Source organism: Amborella trichopoda, chromosome 5, assembly GCF_054954075.1.
Source record: "Amborella trichopoda isolate Santa Cruz 75 chromosome 5, AtrichopodaSantaCruz75HAP2 v2.0, whole genome shotgun sequence".
NCBI classification, from domain to species: Eukaryota; Viridiplantae; Streptophyta; class Magnoliopsida; order Amborellales; family Amborellaceae; genus Amborella; species Amborella trichopoda.
Window position 1 is genome coordinate 45,589,662 of NC_142340.1, and position 24,989 is coordinate 45,614,650.

General features: G+C 33.5%; 1 protein-coding gene across 14 annotated transcripts in view; it reads left to right on the plus strand.

Annotated features, from left to right (window-relative positions):
• The first annotated feature begins 4,067 nt into the window (after window positions 1-4,067).
• LOC18431951 (P-loop containing nucleoside triphosphate hydrolases superfamily protein) overlaps window positions 4,068-24,989 on the plus strand; it is a 33,153-nt gene continuing 12,231 nt past the window's right edge. For 2 of the 14 annotated variants that reach the window (XR_002280578.2, XM_020665901.2), the window contains exons 1-7: window positions 4,068-7,046; window positions 7,536-7,713; window positions 8,370-8,482; window positions 8,661-8,762; window positions 9,758-9,827; window positions 10,308-10,363; window positions 13,384-13,434. Coding sequence is in view for 5 of the 14 variants with exons in the window: in XM_020665901.2 (XP_020521560.1) it covers window positions 4,701-7,046; window positions 7,536-7,713; window positions 8,370-8,482; window positions 8,661-8,762; window positions 9,758-9,827; window positions 10,308-10,363; window positions 13,384-13,434 (2,916 nt within the window). In the remaining 9 variants the exon portion in view is untranslated. Of the gene's footprint in view, window positions 7,047-7,535; window positions 7,714-8,369; window positions 8,483-8,660; window positions 8,763-9,757; window positions 9,828-10,257; window positions 10,364-13,383; window positions 13,435-16,201; window positions 16,383-24,989 lie in introns of those variants that run through there. The other 12 variants (XR_016056501.1, XR_016056502.1, XR_016056496.1 and 9 more) reach the window with 10 other exon arrangements.

Sequence of the window (24,989 nt, forward strand, 5' to 3'; positions counted from 1 at the left end):
CTATTTTCCTGAATTATCAACCTAAGATATCGAAAGTGTGTTATTTTTTTGTATTTTTTTGCTGTCAATCTTAACTACTTCATCGTCTGTATCATACTATTACTAAACTTCTATTCTATATACTATGTATTTGTCCAACTAATGTTAAAACCTTTAGATTCTAGATCATCCCTCCAAATTTCTAATTTTGTTTTGACGCTGTTTCGGGTCTCATCTATCAAAGCTATGTCATCCGCGAACAATATGAACCAAAATACCTCATCTTGTAAGTACCTACTTAACTTGTCCACAACTAAGACAAATAGATAGAGGTTCAATGCTAACTTCTGATGTAGGTCTATTGTCACTGAAAGCTCACTCGTATCTCCATTAGTTGTTTGTATGCTAATTAGTACTCCCTCATATATCTCTCTCACCAAGTCGATGTAGTATATGAAGACTTTTTGTTTTCCAACACCCGCCAAATTAAAAATTGAAGTACTCTATTATTAATCATAATCACGTTTTCTTTGTTTAAATTGTTGTGCCAAACGTTAAAAGAGTTCCAAATGTACTACTTAAGAGTGTTTTAAATTTGTATAAACGTTTTGTAAGGCAAATTTGAGGTCCGGAATGGATCACAAAAAAGCTTTAAAAAAATAAAAAAACCAACACTAGTTCTTTTCTCTTTGTACCTGTCACTCCCTCCATTTTCTGTATCTCTCTATTTTCGTTTCTTGTGATCAACATTTAGAGTTGTTGCTTCAATCAATTTATTTTGAATGTATAACTTTTCCCGAATGTCTTATAAATATTTGTGTATTATTCTTGTGAATTTAGTCTCGTTCACTTGTTTGAGATTTAAATGTGTAAATATGATTAAATGGATGAACTAAGTCAAGGGCAGTGTTCATAATAGATTAGTCTTTGTATTTTATTCTCCTCAATAAATAGAGGATATTTCATAAATTATTTCACTATGTAACCCTATGCTATTAAGGTCTCATCGAAGGACTTTTCTTGAATAAACACTCGAACTTTAAGGAAAAATAGGGTTGAAGCATATTGTGAAATCATCAGTAGTAACTAATTTGAAGTATTTCATTTTTCTAATTTTTTTTTATCGATTATTGGGTTTTGGTAATTTCCAAACCTTATATCTGAAAATTGGGTTACAGATTAGTCTAATTCAAGCAAAAAAAAAAAAACCATCATGTGCTCAGTTGAATTAATCAGAAATAAACGGTTAAATTTTCTTTAGTTGATAAGGTTTAATTCAACTAATTAAAATACGAACTTTTTAGTTGTTAATTTAATTGGAAAGAAATAGTGGACTTGTCTATAGCTGGAAATCTGCCTGACCTGCTTGGGAGTGGCAATATCTTAGCATTAGACATATGTACAAAATAAAAATAAAAATTACTTAAATAAAAACATTTATCAAAATATTTGTACAAACTTTAGAGGTATTTTGCTCCTTTTTGGTTAAAATTTTTATGTTTTGCGTTGCAGTGAGAAGACGGGCACCCAAAATTTGAGTTCAATCCAAATTATAACAATTTTAAATTAAAATGTACATTAAAAGTGAGATTTGAGCATAATAATTTTTAAATTTCATATAATATAATAAGTAATATTTATGAACAAATTCCAAAAATATTTTTAGGCCATTGTTATGGATATTAAAGTTGAAACTGCATTTTGCACTTCATAGCGGTGCCCGATTTGGGGTGGGCTATTGTTAGGGCAAGCAACAAGCCGGGCCAAGATCACGCAGAAGCAGCATAGCCTTGCCAAGTGCTTTAGTGATAGATAAAATTACGTACGGATACTATTGGGGTCAATTACAAAATGGGATCAAGTTTGTTTCAAATTACAGGTGACACTCCCCTCTCGCGGTTTTATTTTTTATTTTCTCTAAGTTGCCATCTTGTTCGACAATGCAAATACCGAACAATAATAGGGCAGCTTTTTTTCAAAATAAAAAGAACTATCTGGTGTTCAAAATACCGGACAACTCTATATACCTATGATAAAGTTATAGAGAAAGAGGCATATCTCTAAATACATCTAACCAAAAACCCCCCAATTTTTATTACATGATACCCTTCCCAGTTGCCACCAATTCAAATCCCACATCCTGTCCATTCCACAATGTGTTATAGTTACAAAAGAGTGCAAGTCCTTGGTCACCCTCCCCTAAAAGAAAACAAAATAAATAAAAGCCAAAAAATAGAAGATACAGAAACGAAGAGAAAGAAAAACTAACAGCAACAAATTAGTAGATTTTCTTCTTCCTTCTCTCAGTATAAAAAGGAGAGAGAAAATACATTTAGACTATTTCTCCCATAAGATAAGAGATTAGAGAGAGAAAATAAGAAAAAGCTTACAGAGAAAAAATAGATAGTGTTTCTCGCTCCCAATAAAGATGTGCGAAGAGAGAGAGGGACATGATAGAGAAAAGAAACATAAGATAGAAGTACGTGGTGTTTAGACTGTTTCTTCTATATGAGGAAGCGCTTCCCACTTATGAAAACCCCACTTTTTCTCTATATAATGAGGATTGATTAGTAGAAACCACTTGAGTATTCAAAAAATCCTCTCTCTCTAAAACACCTTCCTCGCCTCTCTGGAACACCCCCTCTGAAATGAGTATTCTGCATGCATACAAAGGTGCAACAAGAACAATATCCTTCACCTGCAAAAAAAACTCCTCTCTCAAGTTCCAACCTCTCTTTGTCTCTGCATGTTTCCCTCTTTATCTCGAGCTTTTCTATGCTATGATTACCGTCTCTTTCTCACCTGACTTTTCCTTCTCCCAACTACCAACCTCTCTATTTCTCAATCTCTCGACTAAACCTTTTTATCTGGTTTAGCCTCAATCCCCTAGAGAGTTGTACAACAATTCAAATGCTGGGCAATTCTTTTATTTTGAAAAAAATTAGCCTTTCTCTTATCGGATATTTGCATTGCCAGACAGGAGGGAAACTTACGAAAAAAATAATAGTGTCTGCCATTTGTATTTGGGACAAACGTGATCACTTTTTGTAATTGACCCCTAATAGTGTCAATACGTAAATTTATCTTAGTGATATGGTCCTGTATTTATAATGTTGTTTTAAAAAAGTATGAAACTACCCTTTTAATTTACTGTTATTACCCAAACTCTCCCTAAGATAAAAACATTACATTCATAAGCAATTGCTTTTTTCATTTTTCCAAAAAATGCTGTAAATTCGGATTTCGATAATCTAAAGTTCTCAAACTAATTTCCTTTTATGGTATTTCGCCCCTTATATGCCTCAAAAAATAAAAAACCTCGAATTCTCAAAATCAAATGTTTTTTACTTGACAAAAATTATCACCTCTAAAAATTTATCCTAAAAAAAAATTAAAAAAGAAAAACTCCATATTCTCAAAATTTGAATTTTTTAACTTGAAAAAAAAGAAAGGAAAAGAGAAAAATGGTCCGTCAAACTTTGCAGTTTTTAAATCCAAAGTTGTTACTGGAATTTTTTGTGCATCAACAAATTTGAATTTGTATATGTATTTTCCTTCTACACAAAACTTTGGATTTTGAAAATCGAAGTTTTTACTTGACAAGAGGAGCAAAAACTTGGGTACTTTGATTAGCTAAACTTCAGATCTTCAAGATGTGGAGTTATTTTTACGGTTTTTTATGGTTTGGGAGTATTTTTGGCCATTGAACACACTTAAGGGACTTCAAAAACTTCATATCAGTATTTTTATAATTTTTGAAAAAAGAAATTCGAATAATACAATTTCTAGAAGGCTAGGTTTTATGAAAACACAGTAAAGCCTCTTTTGGAGTTCTTAAAAAGTATTTTGGGCATTCAGATGAATTTTCAATACCAATTATAAAATTGAAGCTCATCAAATATATAAATTTTATGAATTTGTAAATATTTATTTTTAAAACAAAATGGACATTCTTAATAATATGTTTCAACAAACTTTTCTAAGGCTTAAAATCCAATTTTTTATTTTTTTTTATTTTTATTTTTTTATTTTTTTGCAAAAAAGCGAAGGTGATCGATTAAAAAGTTTTCCAATACTTTGACGTAAACATTTTTCTAAATAACGTTATTACACGAGGATAGGGGCGTTAACTACTATGAATTTCAATATCAATCCGTCTTTTCGCTATAAAGCGCAAGCTTTCCCACCAGAATAAAAATACAGCCAATTACAGTTGAGGAGCTTTCACTATAGGAAACCCTAATTATTGCAAAACAGAGAAGAAGCCATTAGAGTTGCAGGAACGTAATTGCAGGAACCATTTTTCAGCGCCACTTTATTCATGAGGGGTTTGTGAAACACTGGTGCAGAAAAGCCAAACTGTCCATCCAACTGATAACGTTCTTCAAACCCTAGTTATGGTGGCCTTTAGAGCTGCAGAAGGTCTGAGTGATTAAAAGGACCTACAGGCTAAAAGTTTTGATACCTGAAACCAGATTTCTTCTCCTGTCAACTGTTAGAGTTGCAGAAGCTTTGGATTCTTAAAACGCTAACTTGGATGGGCATTTCTCTTTACGCGAAGCATTAGAATTTTATGCTTTCGCATTCTTGGAGGAATTGTAGTGGAGGGGACTTGTTCAGGTAATTAATTATCTCACTTGGGAATTCTAGAGCCCTAATTTTTGCAAATGTTCTTCCTTCCACATTGTGCATAAATGTAGAAATCCTCTCATTTCATACTCATGGATGAATCTTGGGGGTTCAGACCAGGTCGAGGTAATCTCTGCCCTATCTGTTCAACTCAACATTTCCCCTTTTGTTCACAACACCATGGTTTCAATCACAGTCATATGATTAGGGAGCCTCATCCAATGCATGTAGCGAACAACATGCAAAACCCTAATCCTTTCAATGGTCCAAAGCCTGTTTTCAATCCTCATGGGCACGACTATAATTCAATGATGCCTGGTTTTGAAAATAGAACTGGTTCTATATTGTCAGTTCCTCCCCATTATAACAACCAACCATCGAGAATGGTGCCTTATTTTCATAATGAAATTCGGGCAGCTCCTGGCCCTTTCCATCATGAAATTCACGCAGGTTCATCACTGCCCGAGTCTTACATGATGAAACCAAAAGAACATCTAAGGCAGGCAGAGTATCGATATAGTGGCCCTTCGAATTTCAACCAAGGTGGAGGGGATATGTTCCATAGAAGTGAATCCCGATTTGCAAACGGGTTCTTGGAGAGGGAGGGGAATTTGCAGTCTGGAGTGGGTTTTCGAGGTCCACAAGGTTTGAATCCATCTGAAACAGATGTGGTTCCTGGGCCTAATATGCAGTCAAGAAACGCTTTGGTGGATCCATTGATGGGGGTCAGGCTATATGGAGAAGAAGCATTTCCTGAGAGATTTCCTAAGAAGATGAAGATTGAAAATCTGGGTTCTTTTCCTCCGACGCCTGAGAGTAACAATCTCAGGCCACTTGAATCCTATGGTCAAGGAATGATAAAATTCGAGCAAGACTCGTTGCATTTCAATAGGTATCATAGGGCACACAGTGGTCACATTGGGAACTCAGATCCATTGAGGCAGCCCCCATTTCATTATGGGAAGGAAGGCTTGTTTGATTCTAGGATTCCTATGAATGTTGTTGAAAGGGACAAGCATTTGGGAACGAGGGTTAATGAAAGTACTGAGAATCAATCGCTAAACTGTGACGATGGTGGGGTTTTTGGGTCCGACTATAATTTTAGAGGGAACGTTTACCATTGGAGTGACAAAGTTGAACATCGTAGGAGCTCTGGGGTAGGGCTGCCTCATGAATCGATTGGAGGTGTCCCCCCTAATATGAATCAGTTTAACCCTATGCATTTTACTTCTTCATCGATAAAATTGCCACCAAAACAGTTAGGTGTGCTTGATAACTGTTTTTCAGGTGGTTCAGTGTTCTCCTCACAGGACCCATCAACTCAGAATAGAGTGTATGATGGTCACCACTTTCCTTTGAGACATCAGTTGCATGATAGCCATCAGATTCCATCCAGTCATCATTATAGCGAGGGTGCGTTCTACGATATGCAAAATGAGAACACACAAGATGATCATGGCAATCAAAGTGAAAAAGGAGAATACAATATATCATCTGATGCATACATAAGAGTCCATTCAGGCATGGAATCTATGAGGAGTGGTGAAAACTTAACTGTTTTTTCCAGTAGGCAAAACCATGATCCAGTAGGTAGTCATCAAGAAGAAGAAAATTACCACAAGTGGGGTAGACTGGATCCGTCTCTTTTAGTTAGGCAGTATGGCAATATGGAGCAGCAGCAGTATGGGCCTTCACGTACTGTGGACCATGCTTCCCAAGATCATGAGAAGCATCAAACACAAAATGATCAAGGCCAACAACCTCCAGGCCCCCAAAATCTTGGCCAACTTCCTTTGAACAACTCAGAGCAACCAATAAGTAATTCTTACTGGCATGAACAAAATTTGCAGCAGCTGAGGCCGCATTTACCTGGAGAAGATCACCAACACCATTTATCAATGGAGATTAGGCAACATAGCTCTCGATCTCCCCTTCCAACTCATGAAATGCAAAACTTACAAGCAGTTCCATCTGACTTTTCCGGGGAAGATAAACGATTTGGTGCTAGCACACATAATACAAATCATCAGATGGAACACCCACAACCATCGTCTGTTACAAGAGCTCTTGAACCTCGACACATACATGGGATTGAATCGTCTGACGCACAAAATAATAATCGACAAAGGGACTTGTCAGTGATGCCTAAAGGTCATGCAATGACAAGTCACATCCGAGCTTCTCAGATGTTTCATTCTCCTCAGTCTTTTTCCCAGCCACAATCTCTAGGAGAATACCCACCAACTCTATTCCGATCTCAAGGTCATGCTCCTGCTTCAGCACCTTCGCCAAATTTTATAGCACCTAAAAGTACTTCAGTTGCTTTTCATTCATCTCTTGCGCAATCTGCTAATGTTTTTTCAGACGCCCAGTTTCCTCCAGGAGCTTGTTCTTTTCCACAGCCTGTTGACAATGCTGCAAGTGGTTTTCCATTGGAGGTATTGTTTCCTTTTAGATATAAAAAGTATATTGTATTTTTAACAGTTGAGTCTTGACATGGGAAATATTTTGATTTTTGTTGTTCGGCCGATCCTTTGTGCCATGGATATGGTTTTCCACTTTTTGTGGTCATCATGAACTTTAGGAAGTCTTGGTTAGCATGGTGGTCAGTGATTCTGAGATGATAATAAACTAATTCGAAGCTGATTCTTCTGGGCTTCTTTAGGTATTATAGGCAGCAACCAGATGTTGTTTATGCCTTTGTTGTCTCTGGGCTTTCACTGGCTATGGTGTATTGAATTTGTGTTGAGGATTCTCATAATTTTTTGGGAACCTCTACGTCAACACTAATAGCTGTGGATAAAACTTCCTCTACATATAAATGTCTTATAAATTCCATGCCTTGATGCTTATTGATTTTGTATTCAGTTGATAATGTGTGATCACTTATATGCTGTGGTTGTTGATATCTTTTTTATGCACTCTAGGGATCTCAAACTAGCCATCAAGCCCCATTGAAGCAATTCATTGACAATGCTAGACCCTTTGATTCCAAGCTAACTCAATCGGATAAGCCAAAGTTTGTTGATGCATCGCTTTTGTTTAAGCATCCACATCGATCTACTCGTCCAGATCATTTTGTCATTATTCTTCGTGGGCTTCCAGGTGAATTTTTGAAAATTTGTTTGGTCAATATTTGATTTTACTTTTCAGAAAAGTCATGTCCTTTTCCTTTTTTATTGGAGCTAATAATAATAATAATAATAATGATACCACAGGTTAATGTTTTTGTATACATAAAAAGTTAGGAAATGAAATAAAATTTGCGACCTATAAAAAATAGTAAAATAGCAATAATACTAATGGTACTAAAATGTTTATGAAGTGGTAGTAATGATAATATAAATAATGATCATGATATTATTAGTGATATTGATGATATGTTTTTTTAAAGTAATATTTTTTTGGAAAGTGATATTGATGATATTGTCCTGATGATGATTTTAATATTATTTATGGTGATTATTTTATTCATAATTCAAAAAATATTTATGATTCCCAAGAAAGAGTGTAAGAATGGATAGATCCTCTGTTTTTTCGTTTGTTTTTGCTATAATTTTGTACAAGAAGAAATGTATGTGGAGCTCATGCATGCTGATATGTGCTTCACGTGTTGTGTTTAATGAATATATATCTTGCTTTTGGAAGTGTACCTTCTAGAAGTGGTTGAATGTGATGCCTGGTATTATTACTTGACACAGATAATTTCCAACTAAAAAATGATTATTATAATAATTAAATTTTATGTTATGTGATTTTAGGTAGTGGAAAGAGCTACGTGGCAAAAGCATTACGTGATCTAGAGGTTGCAAATGGTGGAAAAGCCCCTCGGATTCATTCCATGGATGATTATTTTATGACAGAAGTTGAAAAGGTGTCTTGATTGAGTTTTCTGGACTGTTACTGTCCATCCATCTGATTAATGTTTAATATTTTATTGTATTTAGTATTATGCTGACGAATATAAAGTTTGTTAGTATTATATAACTGAATTTTTTTTTCCAATATTATACATGCAAGGCATGCTTATTGACCTTTACCTTTCACCATAGGTCGAGGAGGTGGATGGTTCCAAGTCATCCAGTTCAGTGAAAAGCAAGAAGCGAGTCACTAGGAAGGTGATGGAGTATTGCTATGAACCTGAGATGGAGGAGGTGAGTCTGGATTCCATTTGTGATCACGTGTGAATGGTTTGAGAAAGGTCTGCTTTCTGATCTGATTTGATTTGTGTATCAAGCCTGTATTATGTATTTTTCCAAGTACAGTTTGATTTTCTGTTCTCTTGTTTGTTTGGAAAGGAATGGAAGCAACAAGTGCTTCCTAGGGCTAGGCATTTTACCAGGTTCAATGTCTACAAATTGGAAGAATGCTGGGACCATTTTGAATAATTTGATAGTGGGTTGTTGATGTGATAAATAATGGTGTCTCCAAGATGGCCTTTCCTGGAACTCATTCTGATTACGATGGACAGATGGAGTACAGTTTTTTATAATCTTTAGCAAGTTGGCATGAGAACAACTTATTGCTATACCAGTTTTTTAAAATCTGGCATTTCTGATCTAGATCACCGATCCGGATGGGAATTGGTTAGGACCAAACAAGTTTTGGAATGGTATGGCTCTGAGCCTGGTTCCCCCCCAAAACCCCGCCACTTATATATATATATATATTTATATACATATTATTTTTTTTTTATTTTTTATATTTTTTATATTTTTCTTGTTTTAAGCTTGTCTTTCTTAGGTCCCCTGAAATCTCCACCCTATAAACCATTCATCATCATCCTCAGAGCCTTTTCCCAAACTATTTTGGGTTGGCCCTATAAACCATTATTTTTATTTTATTTTATTTTAATTTTGAATTTTTTGGATCGTCTATTCAGGCTGATTCAAATCGCTGATCCAGTGATTGACATGGATCTGTGGGTGAACAATCTGTCCCACCGTTCCGGTTTTTAAAACACTGTGCAATGCCATCAAGGGATCATTTGGAGTCCATATCTTCCGTTTTAGATCACTGCCTCACATTTTTAAGTAGCTGTCAATTTGATATTGAACCTCTTGCTCTAGTTTTCATCGGTGTGAAGTATGAAGCATTTTGAATGCATATGCGCTCGGAAAGTCATTTCACTAATGATGCATTATGGCAGGCCTATCGTGCAAGCATGTTGAAAGCTTTTAAGAAGACCCTGGAGGAGGGGATATTTACCTTCATTATTGGTATGACTCTCTTATCCATATACTGCATGCTAATCACCCATTTAAGTTCTCTTGTTTTAGTATTTAGAGAAAGTTGCCTCATCTGGAAATTATCATTTATTGATACTTTTCTTCCTGTGGTCGTTTTGGCTTGTCTTCTATCATCCGTTCCGAATTCTATTATATATTCACGGGTTGATATTTTGTGCTTCTAAGATGTTTTACTCAGTTTGTATATCACTCCAACCTTAGTTGAAAGGAAGTTTATATCAGTCTAGCCATGTTTTGAAATGATGGTGGGAATTTTGTTTAGAAGAATACAAACTTATAATACCCATTCTTTGTTTGTGAGATTTACCCATCTGAGTAATCATTGCGACATGGTGTACATAAAAGTAGAAAAATGCAGTGCTTGTGCACTGCTTTAAGTTTTCACTAATTACATATGCAGCTGTTCGGACAATTGACCCATTTGTTGCTGGCATGTGTGCCTTCTCTTAGTGGATGACCGCAATCTGCGGGTTGGTGATTTTGCTCTATTTTGGGCAACTGCAAAGGTATACCCTCTACTCTCTCTTTAAGACCACAGTGAGTATTATTTTTCTAGTATTTTCCCCCATCTCTTGATGAGGTACTAAAACATGAAGAATGTACTCCTGTCATTCCTAGGTGATGCATATCCACTTATGAATTCATCTTTGAGTGTTTCTATCGATCAATTGTGTGAACATGGCTTTTGCATGGGGTGCTTTCTTTTTGAATTTACATCTCTAGATGAGGTACTAAAACATGAAGACTGTACTCCTGTCATTCCTAGGTGATGCATATCCACTTAAAAGTTCGCCTTTGATTGTTTCTATGGTTCAATTGTGTGAACGTGGCTTTTGCATGGGGTGTTCTCTTTTTGAATTTACAGTAGTTTGTATGTCAGGCTGTAGCAGCACTCCGTTTAACAAATTCAGTGTTTGACATATTTTTGTGCTTGTCATCACCTTGATTTTGGAACTGTTGAAAGAGTAATGCTCACTAATAACTCAAATATTCGTATGAATAGTTCATATATGATTCATAACCTAAGCTCTTGAATGTGGGTGTTGAATATTTAATGATGCATGGAGGGATTTTTTTTTTCTGTGTTTTTTTTTTTTTGGGGGCGTGGGGGGCGGGTTTGTAATTATTGTCTTCCTGTTACTTTGGAGGCTAATTTTGGTTTTCACACATGAATTTTGGACAGTAATCTGGGTTCTTGCATCTGAATATTTGATTGAATATTTGGACTTTTGGAGGTATTTTAGGTTATTTTTCAGGTGAACAGTATTAGGGGACTGATATTTGGGTTGGATTTGGAAGGGGGAATTTTTAATGTGGTCTTTAGAGTTGCCTTGAAATAAAGCTGGAGCTTCTGGGCACTGCTTGTGTAGGCCTTGACTTCCTTGTTGAGGATTTCCTTCTTCCTGTTGGACAATGTATCTGCCATCAGCAGTTCTCTTCCACCTTTCTTTTCTGTGGTTGCTGCTGGGATGAAGGTGCTTGTGGAAGGGGAGGCAGTTCTTTACTTGCTTTATATTTTATTTCATAGAGGCAGGACTGCAGGAGGTAGTTCCTTCTTTGGTGTCCAATTATAGATTCACCACAAGGGTTTTGGTCAAGGGTTTTGGTCAAAGTTATTAGAATCAGATAGGCATTGACTCTTCATTCGGTTTTCTGGTCAAAATGATTCAGAAAGTTGTAAGAAGATCCGTCTGCTGATTCATATTGCATACATCCCGTCCCAACCCTTCCAAACATATGCATAAAGAGATGACTTGTCTTTTTGGTCTTTTGAATGGCGGTGTCTCATTTGTTCCTTTGTCTGTTTGGTTTTTCATTTTAAATTTGGGTTGTTACCCCAGTGCTGTGGATTTCCTTCTTTTTTGAGGGGGTGTTTAGGGGGTAGGGGTAGTTGTTGTTATTTGGTGCCTAGGGGACTAAGGGTACCCCTGTGTACACCAGCTAAAAGATGAGTTAATTTCTTTTGATCCTGGCGGACTCTTCCAAAATTGGATTGGACAGTTTGAGTTAATTTCTTTTGATCCTGGCTGGATAAGCTAGTTTTCTGCATGATCTTAACCCTTGGCGTGATTTGGATTTGGGCACTAGATAGCTATTTTGATTATAAAAATTGTTTCATCCAACCAATTTTGGGATGGAGAGAGTGGAGGAAAATCATTTTGTATTGGGTCGGTTGACCTATTTTTTACTGAGAGCCCTAGCATGGAGGGACTCTCGGTTCAAACACTCCATGTAAAAAATATTTATAGTAATACAGTTAACTTTATAAATAAAAAAAATTGTTTCATCCAAACCAATTTTGGGAAGAAATATTTCAGTGAGGTTCATGTGCTTGTTAATCATAGGAGTGTTGTGTTATTTAGTGGCAATCGCTTATGCAAGAAAAAATGTAAAAAGTTTCGGTTGAGTTGCTGGCAGTTTGGATGGTTCGGGACCTTGAGTTCCGAATGCCTCAGCTATTATTTGTAAGTAAAGGAGTTAGGGCAATCTTTGTCATTTTTACTTATTCTTTACTGGCATGTACAAAGTATGCATGTAGGATATTGGTCAGACATTTGAATAGTCGGTTAAGTCGTGCATGAGTCTGTAGTTGTTTGACAAGACCTTACTAAAAACCTGAAGTAATTCTTTGATAGCTGCATGTTTTTGACTTGTACCTATGATTATATGTTACATTACACTTTAAAATACTGCAATTTTAGGAGTTACTTTTCATGTTCATGTTCTGTACTTTGTTGGGAGCTGTCAATATGTTGATAAGTTTTGTAGTAGCTCAAGTCTTTTTGTTCTTAATTTGGAAATGTTTATTAAAATGTACTGAAATCAACCTCTAATATCCCCTCTGTTGAGGATCCCTGACTCAAACCTCTTTTGGCAGAAGCAACAATTATTGCATTTGTTGACAGGATACTATTAGGTTTAGAACTTGCAAAAGTGGCTAGTGATAGATTATTTGGGGATTTCTATACATGGAAGCCCTTGAGCTTTTAGCAATACTTATTATACTAAAAATGCTTGAAAGTAGCAAATTGTAAGTCTAGTGATCCTTTCTGATCTCAACACAGAAATGACCTGTTCAGAATATAGAGAAGTGTTTCTTATTGAGAACTTTTGCTTGTAATGGTTAAGTTTACAACTAGCTAATGTTCCTTTCACATCTTTTATCTTTTAATTATTATGCATGGTTTACCTATACTTAATTGGTATGTATAGGTACTTTAGCTCTAAAAGATCAAGAAGTAGTGATCCAAAATTCCTGTTTTCCTGACATTGCTAAGTTTCATGCATGAGCCTATAAATCAATGCTGCATTTGTCAATGAAATAAAAACATGACCTGGAAAAACTTGGTGGTGGGGAGGGGGGGGGGGGGGGGGGGGGAGGAAGAAGATTTCTTGGGAAATATGCTACCACAGTTCTTTTTCTTTTTCCACTTTTTCGTTCTTTTTGAAAGATAGTTTTGTAAGTATTTATAATCTTAAAGATAGCTCAGGTTGCTTATTTCCCTTTTTTTTTTTTTTGTAACAGAGGTCGGGCTATGAAGTTTACGTGCTGGAAGCTGCCTATAAGGATCCTGTGGTGAGTTTTCTATGTGATATTTAAATATGCACATATCTAATATTTTATCATGGCATATTATGGAATTCTAGCATAATGGTCTTGTCCAAAAAAGGCATATTGTGGTGAATCCTTTTTAAGTGCTGCATTTTCTCTTGACTTGTGTATTTGTTAGAGAAAAAATGGGGTTAAAAACTTTTACTTCCGTAATGGAGTTCTCGGCAAACCTAAGAGGGTAAAGTGTCGTGACTGTGCTTAGAACAATTCTATCGGTCCTCTAGGTGATATAAAAACTTGAAATATCAAAACAGTACTGTTACACCCCTGCCACCCAACCCCACAACAAAAAAAAGAAAAAAGAAAAATAAAACCACCAAAAGCACACACATATATGGATGTTGTTTATATAAGGCAGCAACCTTATCTATAGAAGTAATGTTGTAGTGTTCTATACTGTCAAATTTGTTTGGACCAGTGGTTTAAAAATCGTCGAGTCACCACGGACTCGGGTGATTCGACACAGGAATTAGTCACCTCATGTCGATTCGGGCCTAAAACCGCTAGTCGCCCATGTTTAGAAAGAAACCGAGCGAGTCAAATGATTATGACATCACAGACCAGTTTATGATGTCACAAACACGGGCTAGTTGGGCGTGTGAACGGGCGAGTTGGGCATACACGTGTGACTTTTACGCACAAGCGTCCACGAAGTGCCAACCGAATGTGCAATGTTTCCAGGTACCCGTGAGTAATTTATACTTGCCAATCTTCCTCAGAAGTTTCGATGTGGGATATTAAGCTATGTAGTCTTGAGAACGTAAAGTAATATATATATATATATATATATATATATATATATATATATATATATATATATATATATATATATATATATATATATATATATATTATACGAGACAAGACAAATGTTGTAGCGTGGTACAGTCACCTTTGTTTTTCTCGCGAAGGGTTATAAGTTCGAACCCTTCCCGACAACATTTAATTTTTTTTGTTAAAAATAAAAAAAGTTATAAAAAGAAAACAAGTTATAAAAATAAAAAAAAGTTATCTTGATAAAAATAAAAATTATGACAAAAAAATATAAGTTATATTGACAAAAAAATAAAAGTTATGACAAAAAAATAAAAATTACTTTAACAAAAACATAATTTTTGTCAAAAAAAAATAAAAGTTACCTTTACAAAAAAAAGAAGAAGTTATTTTGACAAAAAAAAGTTACATTGACAAAAAAATAAAAGTTATGACAAAAAAATAAAAGTTATCTTGACAAAAAAAATAAAAGTTACCTTTACAAAAATAAAAGTTATAGCAAAAAAAATAAAAGTTATCTTGACAAAAAAATAAGTTTTTGTCAAAAAAATAAAAGTTTCCTTGACAAAAAAATAAAAATTACCTTAATAAAAAAATAATAGTTATAACAAAAAATAATATTTATGACAAAAAAATAAAAATTACCTTGATAAAAAAATAAAAGTTATGACAAAAAAATAAAAGTTACCTTGACAAAAAAATAAAGTTACCTAGGTAGCACCATCTTCTTATTTTTCTTGTAAAAAAAAAAAAAGGGTAATACAACGAGTATTTATTGTCAAAAAATAAATAGAAAGTAATACAACAAGTATTATGCTTTTCAAGTACGCATTTGAGTTGCGTTTATTCTAGAAACCTTAAAAAATTTGAGTTTGAAACCTAAAAAATTAGAATTTTAATAGTTGGTACGCATTCTAATAATTTCTATATTGATAACCAAATCTTATATTTTATTTATTAATTTATTTGCATTATAAATTATGTTACTTACTATTTTTCTTACAGCTGTCGATAATATATTTTATATGAGATGATATTATAAGATATATTGGATTTGGTATTATTTGTAGAGTAAAATAATTATAAAATGTAACAACAATTTCAATTTAAGTATATAAGATTATAATTAGTTAAGTCATAATAATTTTGGATTAATGTTAGTTAGGTTGTAATAATTTTGGATTAATGTTAGTTAGGTTGTAATAATTTTGGATTAATGTTAGTTAGGTTGTAATAATTTGGATTTTTAGTGGATTAAGGTTTTTCTCCAATTCCAGATTTTGGTGGTCATTTTTTCATCAATTTAATCCATTCTTTATTATAGTCCATGTATGATTATATACTTCATTCATGATAATTCTATGATTTTTGTTGATTTTTCTTTTGTGTGATGTAAATTTAATTGTTAACATAAGTTCATACAGGGAAAGAACATCTCAATATTCGCATATTGATGAAAAAAATAAAAGTTAATAATGTAGTACCTCCATTTCTTATTGGATTCCTGGAAAAGAACATTTATAATGAATTTTAATAATTGTTTTTTATTTTTTTTAGGGTTTAATCCGACCAATTCTGTCGATTCCTGATCCGGATCGCTGATTCGTCGATCCGGATGGGTTTTTGGGGTGCCCGATCCGGGGCACCGATTAGATTTTAAACCATTGGTTTGGACTATTTAACCTTGTTTCTAGAAGTATGTTTGCTACCTTAGATACACACACAAAGGCATATGGGGAGTGATTTCATGCAAACTGTGTTAGGGCCATTTGTTTTTTATCCCAATTTTTAACTATACACTACTTTCATTCCAATGAACAATTTTTTTAAAAAAATAATCCGACCTGGAAACTTTTTTTTAGCCCAATTAATATAGGTTGTTCATTAATTTTTTGTTAGATGGCTTTATTGCTCATTTCGACCATATCTAATATGCAAATTGATTTATTTTTTTTAGGCTTGATTGGGATAAAGAGAGGGTATATGCAATATTTGAGGCCATACAAATGCTACAAACATGATTTTCGAGAAGTGTGGTTTTTTATGTTTCAATGACACGGTGACATAAACTCACTCCCCCATGTATATATATACTTATACTTTGAAATTTAAACTTGTTTCTATAAATCAGATTAAACTGAAATTTTGGATTTATATACTTGACACCATCACACACCATATACAAATATAAAAATATATTTACAATTTTTTTAAAATGACCAAATTACCCCTGACATATTTCAAGGATAGTTTTGTCATTTTATGTTTTGTAGAATATTGGTTTTATATTTTTTTTTGCGGCCTAATATGTAGTACACACACGTCCAAGATTTCATCTTGATCAAATTTGTATAAATTTTTTTATTTTGATCGAATTTGTATAAAAAATATTAAAATTCACCCACTAACGTGCATTTTTGACCACTCAAACAAGATTTAATTATGGGGAGCATAATCTGAATTACTATTCATTTGGGTGATAACCTATTCGTATGTATGCATGTGTATTCTAGAATAGGCCATATAACAAAATGCCCTTACAAATATAAAATTACATTAACAATAGGTTGTTTGAAAATTTTGAGAAGGGCAATATTTGGAATTTTTGATTTCTTTAAAGGTTCATTCATCATTTAGAAAATCAGAATAATTTTTAATTCGAAATTGAGTTTTGGAGAGATAAAATGTCCTAAATAGACCATACAATAAAATGTCTTGCCAAATAGAAAAGTTACATTAACAATTGCTTGTTTAAAATATATGGGAAGGGCAATATTTATAATTTTAAATTGCTTTAAAGATCCACTCATCATTTAGAAAGTCCAAAGAATATTTTTAAATTTGAAATTGAGTTTTGGAGGGATTTTGAAAGACTAAATACCCTTCCTAAAATATATAAACTATTTATATTTAAAAGTTATTTTTTGAATATATTGGGGCACTTTATGGTCAAAAGTTTTGTAGCAGTAAGTTCCAAGTTCACCGTTAGTATAGTGTATTCTGGAATATATATGGGGAAAATTTCATATAGAACCCTAATTCCTCATAGTATTTCATGGTAGACGCTCATTCTGCTTTTTTTCCAAGCGGCATAAGGAAACCCTTAAAAATTTCATCATACCCCCTCATCTCTTTTCTCCCTCTTTTATTGACTTTTGATCATAAAAATTAACCTCAAAAAATATTTTTATACCATTTCAACTGAAAAACTTTTTTAATGGGGTGGAAAAGGAAAAAGAGGGTTAAAAAAGTTTTTGGGTTGAAATGGTATGAAAAGATTTGTTGGGGCTAATTTTTATGGTCAAAAGTCAAGGGAGATAAGAGATGAGGGGGTGCAGTGAAATCTTTAAGAGTTTCTTTATGCCGGAAGGAGGGTCTACCATGAAATAATATGATAAATTAGGGTTCTATATGAAATTTTCCCATGTATGTATATATTTGAAATACCAATAATAATGACGTATAACTATTGGGTTGGGGATGCGTAATTCCAAAAGAATTAATATTAATAATGTATATTATAGAATATACTAAGCATAAGTTGCTTTCTAAAGTTTCTTTCTAAAAACTAAAAACAATTCTTGATTGGTATTGATAAAAGTGAATCGTTGGGGAAAATAAGAATACCTATCTCATGAATCATACAAAAATGTACTTACTCTAGTACTATAACTTTATTATATTCCTATTTTAATATTCAAATTCAAAAAAAAAAAAAAAAAAATGAAATATTTAAGATGAAACCCTCGTATCTTGTGTTCAACCTCTTTTCTTTTCTTTTTTTTTAATTTTATGTTTCAAACAAAAGAAACATGTGCTCTTTCTGACATGAGATTCTAAGATTAGGGCCTATTAGATTAGACAGCAGAAGTCTAATTCTAGGTATTAAAACATATAGGTCTATCTACTATACGATGAGTTTAAACAAGTGGCTTAAAAAACGGATTAGTGCCCCGGATTGGGCACCTCAAAAACCCATCTGGATCGGTGAATCGGCGATCTGGATCTTGGATCAGCCGAATCGGTTGGATTAAACCTTAAAGAACAATGCAAAAAAATTATTAAAATTCATTATAAATATTATTTTTTAGGAATCCAATAAGAAATGGGGATATTACATTATTAACTTTCATTTTTTCCATCAATATGGGAATATTGAGATGTTCTTTCCCTGTATGAACTTATGTTAGCCATTAAATTTACATCACACAAAAGAAAAATCATAGAATTATCATGGTTGAAGTATATAATCATACATGGACTACAATAAAGAATGGATTAAATCAATGAAAAAAAGGCTACCAAAATCTTGAATTGGCTTGAAAACTCTAAATCCACTAAAAAAAATCCAAATTATTACAATCTAACTAACATTAATAAAATATTATTACAACCTAACTAACATTAATCCAAAATTATTACAACCTAATTTATTATAATCCTATATATTTAAATTGTTGGTTTACATGTTATAATTATTTTACTATAAAAATAATAACAAATCCAAATTATCTTATAATATTATCGAATTTAAAATATATTATTGACAACTGTAAGAAAAAATAGTAAGTTACATAATTTATAATGCAAAAAAATTAATAAATAAAATATAAAATTTTGTTATCAATGTAGAAATTATTAGAATGCGTACCAATTTTCGAAATTCTAATTTTTAAGGTTTCAAAAATCAAAATTTTTTAGGTTTCTAGAATAAATGCTGTTCAAATGCGTGCTTGAAAAACATGGTACTTGTTGTATTACTTTTTATTTATTTTTTGACAATAAATACTTGTTGTATTACATTTTTTTTTTTTGACAAGAAAAATAAAAAGATGGTGCTGCTCAGTTAGCTTTTTTTTTTTTGTCAAGGAACTTTTATTTTTTCGCCAAGGTAATTTTTTATTTTGTCATAACTATTATTTTTTTGTCATGGTAACTTTTATTTTTTTGACAAATTTTTTTTTTTTTCATGATAACTTTTATTTTTTTGTTATAACTTTATTTTTTTGTCAAGCTAACTTTTATTTTTTTGTCAGAACTTTTATTTTTTTGTCTATGTAACTTTTGTTTTTTTTTCAAGATAACTTTTATTTATTTATTATCAGGGTAACTTTTATTTTTTTTGGCAAAAAAATTATTTTTTTGTTAAAGTAATTTTTGTTTTTTGTCAAGATAACTTTTATTTTATTTTCATAAATTTTTTTTTTTTTCAAGATAACTTTTTTTTTTATATATATGTATAAATTTTTTTTTATATTTATGTTTTCTTTTTATAACTTTTTTTTTTTTTGGACAAAAAATCAAATGTTCTCCTGAGGGTTCGAAGTAAGAACTGTTAACAAGAAAAGAGTGGGGTTACCGACCATACCACGCAAGGTGATTTGTTTTGTCTTGTGTAATATAAACATATGTATATTACATTACGTTTTCAAAACTACCTAGATCAAAATCCCACATCGAAGCTTTTGAAGAAGATTGACAAGTATAAATTACTCACGGGGATGACAAACCACTGCGCACGTGAAAAGGCTGGCGCTTTGTGGCGACGTTTGTACGTGTTCGTCACACGTGTATGCTCGACTCACTTGTTCACATGTATACACGCCCGATTTGCTTGTGTTGTGATGTTAATAAACCGGTTTGTGATGTCAAAATCGCCCAATTCGCTCGATTTCTTTCTAAACACGGGCGGCTTGCTATTTTAGGCCAGAATCGACATGGGGTGATCGATTCCTGTGTCGAATTGCCCAAGTCCGTGGTGACTCGACGATTTTTAAACCACTGATGTAAACATATATATATATATATATATATATATAGGCTCCTCACATATGGGGGTTGCATAAGACCCTCTTATAGTACTGTCAGATCTCATTCCACATCTCAATGACAAATGGGGTGTCAAGTCACCCTTGTGAAAAAAAAAAAATCGGTTGAAAGGGTAAAAGTCAAAAGAAAAGAAAAGAAAAATTTGTGCAATCCTACTCTCGGGTAAAAGCAACTTTCTAGCTCTCTCTCTGCAATCCCACTGTCCCCACGATCTGGTAAAATTTTAAAGTGAAAAAAAAGAATAGAAAAAAAAACTATTACGTAGAGAGAGAAAGAGAGTAATTGATAGAGAAAGAAGCTTGCCACCATCTCCACGACCACTTGTATGTTGGCCCTGCCCACTAAATTCCTTCTCAACTTATAGGATTTCGACACCATTTTGCTAGAATCCGACCCACTTTGCTGGATTCTGGCAAAAAACCAACACCATTCTACTGGAATTTGGGACCATCCTGTGCAAATTTGGGGCAGTTTTACTGGAATTTGCCCAAATCGCAGTGGAAGTGATTGCGTGAGTGGCCGTAAAAATTTACGACTCCATCAAACAAGAGATGGATTTCAACAAAGAGCCTTCTCCACAAAGTTGGAAACTAACAAGGTGTACTGGTTGGCCTTTGCGCCGCCTCATTCTTCCTCTTCCATTTCACTGACAGTCTCAGGGGCTCGGATGGAAAGGTGTAGTGGTGTACCCAAAGATGAGAGATTTAGATTAGGGTTTGTTGATTTGTTGCACGCCCCCCCATTTTGGTTTTGGTGTTTGTTTCAATTGCGTTTTCTGATCATTGAGTGGTGGATTGCTTGCTTCCCAAAATGAGTGAGATGGATATGAAGGTGGTGATGGATGGGTTCCTTGTGATGGTTGGGCTCATTTGCAATGGCTTGTTTTTTGTATTTCCAAATACAAGGTGTGGAGTTGGGTGCATGACTACTTGAGTGAGGTAGGAGTGAGAATGTTTTGAGCATTGCTTCCCTCGAATGTTTTGAGCATCTGTGGTTGCCTTGTCTCTCAAAAATATCGCCTCTGCTTCCTCTCTCCCCCCTACACAACCCCACAAACTATCTCGTACAAACCACCACTTGCTACTGGTTTTGTCTCTCTCTTCAATCCCCACCCTCTTCACCTCATTTCTCTTAATTTTATTAGAGAAAGAAGCAATCTTGCTCCAAAAATTCATTGTCTCTGTGGTTTTTTCCAATTTCATAGAAGAAAGCAATAGAGAGAACCTCTACAAAATCCCAATCCTGCATTTAAGAGTGGGGTGGCATTCTCCCAAAAGTCCAATCTGTGGAGTGCAAGAGAGAGCGAGTGTGTGAGAGAGCTTTTTTTGCATTAGACCCAATCTTTCTTGTGTTTTTTCTAGAGGGAGAGAGCTCTCTCTCTAAAACCCAAATATTTGGTGGGTTTCTCTCACACCCCAGATCCCCAAAATCGCTGTTTCAACCAGTTGATTTTTTATTTCTTTACTGGGTGATGTGACTTGACACCCCATATGATGTCATCGAGATGTGAAAGGAGATTGACGCTGATAGAGGGGGGCTCCTATGCAGCCTTGTATATGTGAAGGGCTCATAGGATCATTATATATATATATATATATATATATAGAATACATTACACTAATTGTGAACTTAGAATTTAGTATTTCAAAATTTTTGACATCAAATGCCTTTACAAAAATAAAAAAAAGTACATTAACAATGGCTTACTTGAAAATTTTGAGAAGGGTATTATTGTAATTTTAACTTACCTTTAAAGTCCAATCATCATTCAAAAAGTCAAAAGAATCTTTTTTAGTTTGAAATTGAGTTCTTGAGGGATTTTAGAAAGATCAAATACCCTTTTCAAAGTATATGAAATATTTATGGTACAAAGTCATTTTTGACTATATAAAGGTATTTTATGGTAAATAATTTTTGAGTACTAAATTCTAAGTTCACCATTAGTGTGGTGTATTCTACAATAATCAATATATATTCTAGGATGCACCATAATACTAATGATAAACTTAGAATTTCCTACTCTAAATTTTTTTACTATGAAATGTCCCTATATGTTAAAAAATGATGATCGACCATAAGAAGCTTTTTTGTATTCTAAGATGGGTATATTTTTCCTTTTAAAATCCCTCCAAAACTCAATTTTAAATTTAAAAAGATTCATTTAACTTTTTGAATGATGATTGGACTTTAAAAGTAATTTAAAATTACAAAATATGCCTTTCTCAAAATTTTCAACCAATATATTGTTGATGTAATTTTTATGTTGTAAGGGCTATGTACATCAAGAGTTTTATGTTCACCGCATATCAGTGATATTGAAGTGACTAGCCATGCTTTATGGGACAAAATGTTTGGGTGGTCAATAAACAACATATCCATAGGATGAACGTAGCTGTGATGAGGATGTTGAAATGGATGAGTGGCATGACAAGAAAGGAAAGAATTCAGAATGTATACCTATGAGGGAACTTAGGTGTGGCTTCAATAGGCGATAAGATATGCAGCGCATACCTAATACTGCTCCGGTTAGGAGGTGTGATTTGGTTCAAGTGGATGGATTTAAAGGGCAAGGGAAAGGCCCAAAAAGACAAAGGAAAGATATTGGTGACTTTTGGTCTTACTAAAGATATGACCCTTGATGGAGAAGAATGGAGGAACAAGATTCATGTAACCGACCCCCAATAATTTGGATAAGGCTTGAATCATGATGATGTTGTGAATAATATATTATAACATAATACAATATAAGTTAACCATTTCCTTAAAAAAACACAATAAAATATAACATATATAGTTTAATAAAATAATATCTAATAACATAATACTTACAATGTCATCATCAATGGAAAAGCTTTTTTCCAACTAATTGGGTTGGCTAAATGAATCTTGGTCCGCCATTCTGCTCTATTAAGGGCCATACCCTCAATGAGGCCATAAATCTCCATATTTTTTCTCACCACTTCCAATATAATACAATATAATATATATAATATAAGGCCTTCATGTGAGCTTGAAAAGGAACTCCGCCACAATTTTCGATGTTTCCGGTGTTTAGGGCACATACTATGTTTTAAATCCGTTAGATGACATACCCATAAAAAGGGATTCATGAATAGAAAATTTTGGTTTTCTAAATTAATATAGAAACTAGCCATCATTTATATTTCAAAAAGTGTTTTAAATAATTATTTTATCTATAGTTATACGCACTAGAGGGACCACTAGAGCAATAGTTTTAACAAAGACTACAAAATTCTTTTAATGAATGAACTTGATCCGACGTACGAACCCCCGAACAACTATTCTACTAAGGTGCGATTGTGAAGGGAGCTTACGCTTTATATAAACTATAGATATAATGAAATAATATTTGAAAATCATGTTCGGCCCTTTGTTTGACCTCAATTTTTACACACACTCTTCTCATTCTGATGAAAAATCACAAAAAAAAAAAGTTATTAACCCAATTAATGTAGGTCATCCATTTGGTTAGACGCTTAGATCTAATCCTTGGAGTCATTTTTGTTCTTTCAAAATTTTATAGGTAAAGGAAAAAGCTGATATGAATTCTATTTTTGAGGGTTTGTTGTTAGGATGAGGAGAGTACATGTGCTAAATTTTGGGGTCATAGAAATGCCATAAACATGGTTTTCTAGAAGTGTAGTTTCATTAGACATGAGGGTATGAAATCACCCTTTCTATAGGGAGTGATTGCATGCAAGAATTGTATAATAATATAATGAAACAATCTTCAAAAACTACGGTAGGACTATTTGTATAACCCCAATTTTTAAATATACACTCTTTTCATTTTAATGAACAATCATAAAAAGGCAAAAACTGAAAATACAACCTAGAAAGTATTTTTTTAGCCCAATTAATGTAGGCCGTCCATTTTAGTAATATGCTTAGATCTAAGCTTTAGAAGAATTGCTTCGATTTCCAAGTTTTGTAGATGACTTTATTATGACTAGATGAACAATGTTAAAAGAAAAAGAATGATTTTGACTTCATAAAGGCCTAGTTCTTGAAATTCACCAAAATAATGGTGTAGATTTATTATTGGAGGGAGATTTATAAAGGGTGCGCATTGAACTTTATTTTTTTAGGGATAGATTATTGGGATGAAGAGAGGGTGTGTAATTTGGGGTCTTACAAGTGCCACAAACATGGTTTTTTAGAAGTATGGTTTCATTATATTACAATGGATACATATATATATATATATATATATATATATATACATACATATATTTTTAATTATTTATATGTATACAATATTATGTATTATATCTATACTACATTATTAAATCAAAGTTAAGGGGTGGACATATGCAGCAAGAATAAGAAGGGACTCTATCTTAGAGAAATTTTAGAGTAATGACCATTGAGAGGTAACTTTTGGTGTTATGGTTGTTAACAATTGTTTGGATATGAAGTCGTCATAGCCGCCCAATGAAGAGTTAAGTCTCTCTATTAAAGTTGTTGGAAACGTTTGTGATTCCGAATCAATTCTGGAATTGGAATCGCCGCATCACATGTATCTGATGTTTCGGAATCTGGGAAACGCTATCCGTACGATTCGGATTTGAGAAAACGATTCTCACTATTTTGGAATTGCGATTCAAAAAATTAGGAATCGTGTTTCCTATTTGCAAGAATCGATGTCCTTTCATGTTGGCATCACACATGACCCTACTTGTTTTGGTGGTTGCTGGAATCGTGATTCCTAAAAATAAGGAATCGTGATTCCTAAAATTCTAGAATCATTGTCCCCATCAACTTGGAATCAACATTCTCACCATTCCGAATCGTGATTCTCCCCATATTGGAATCGAGATTCTCCCTTAATAGAATTGCGAACCAATTCCCTCCGGTATATGAGAGAAGTATTTAGAAAATATATAGATTTACCC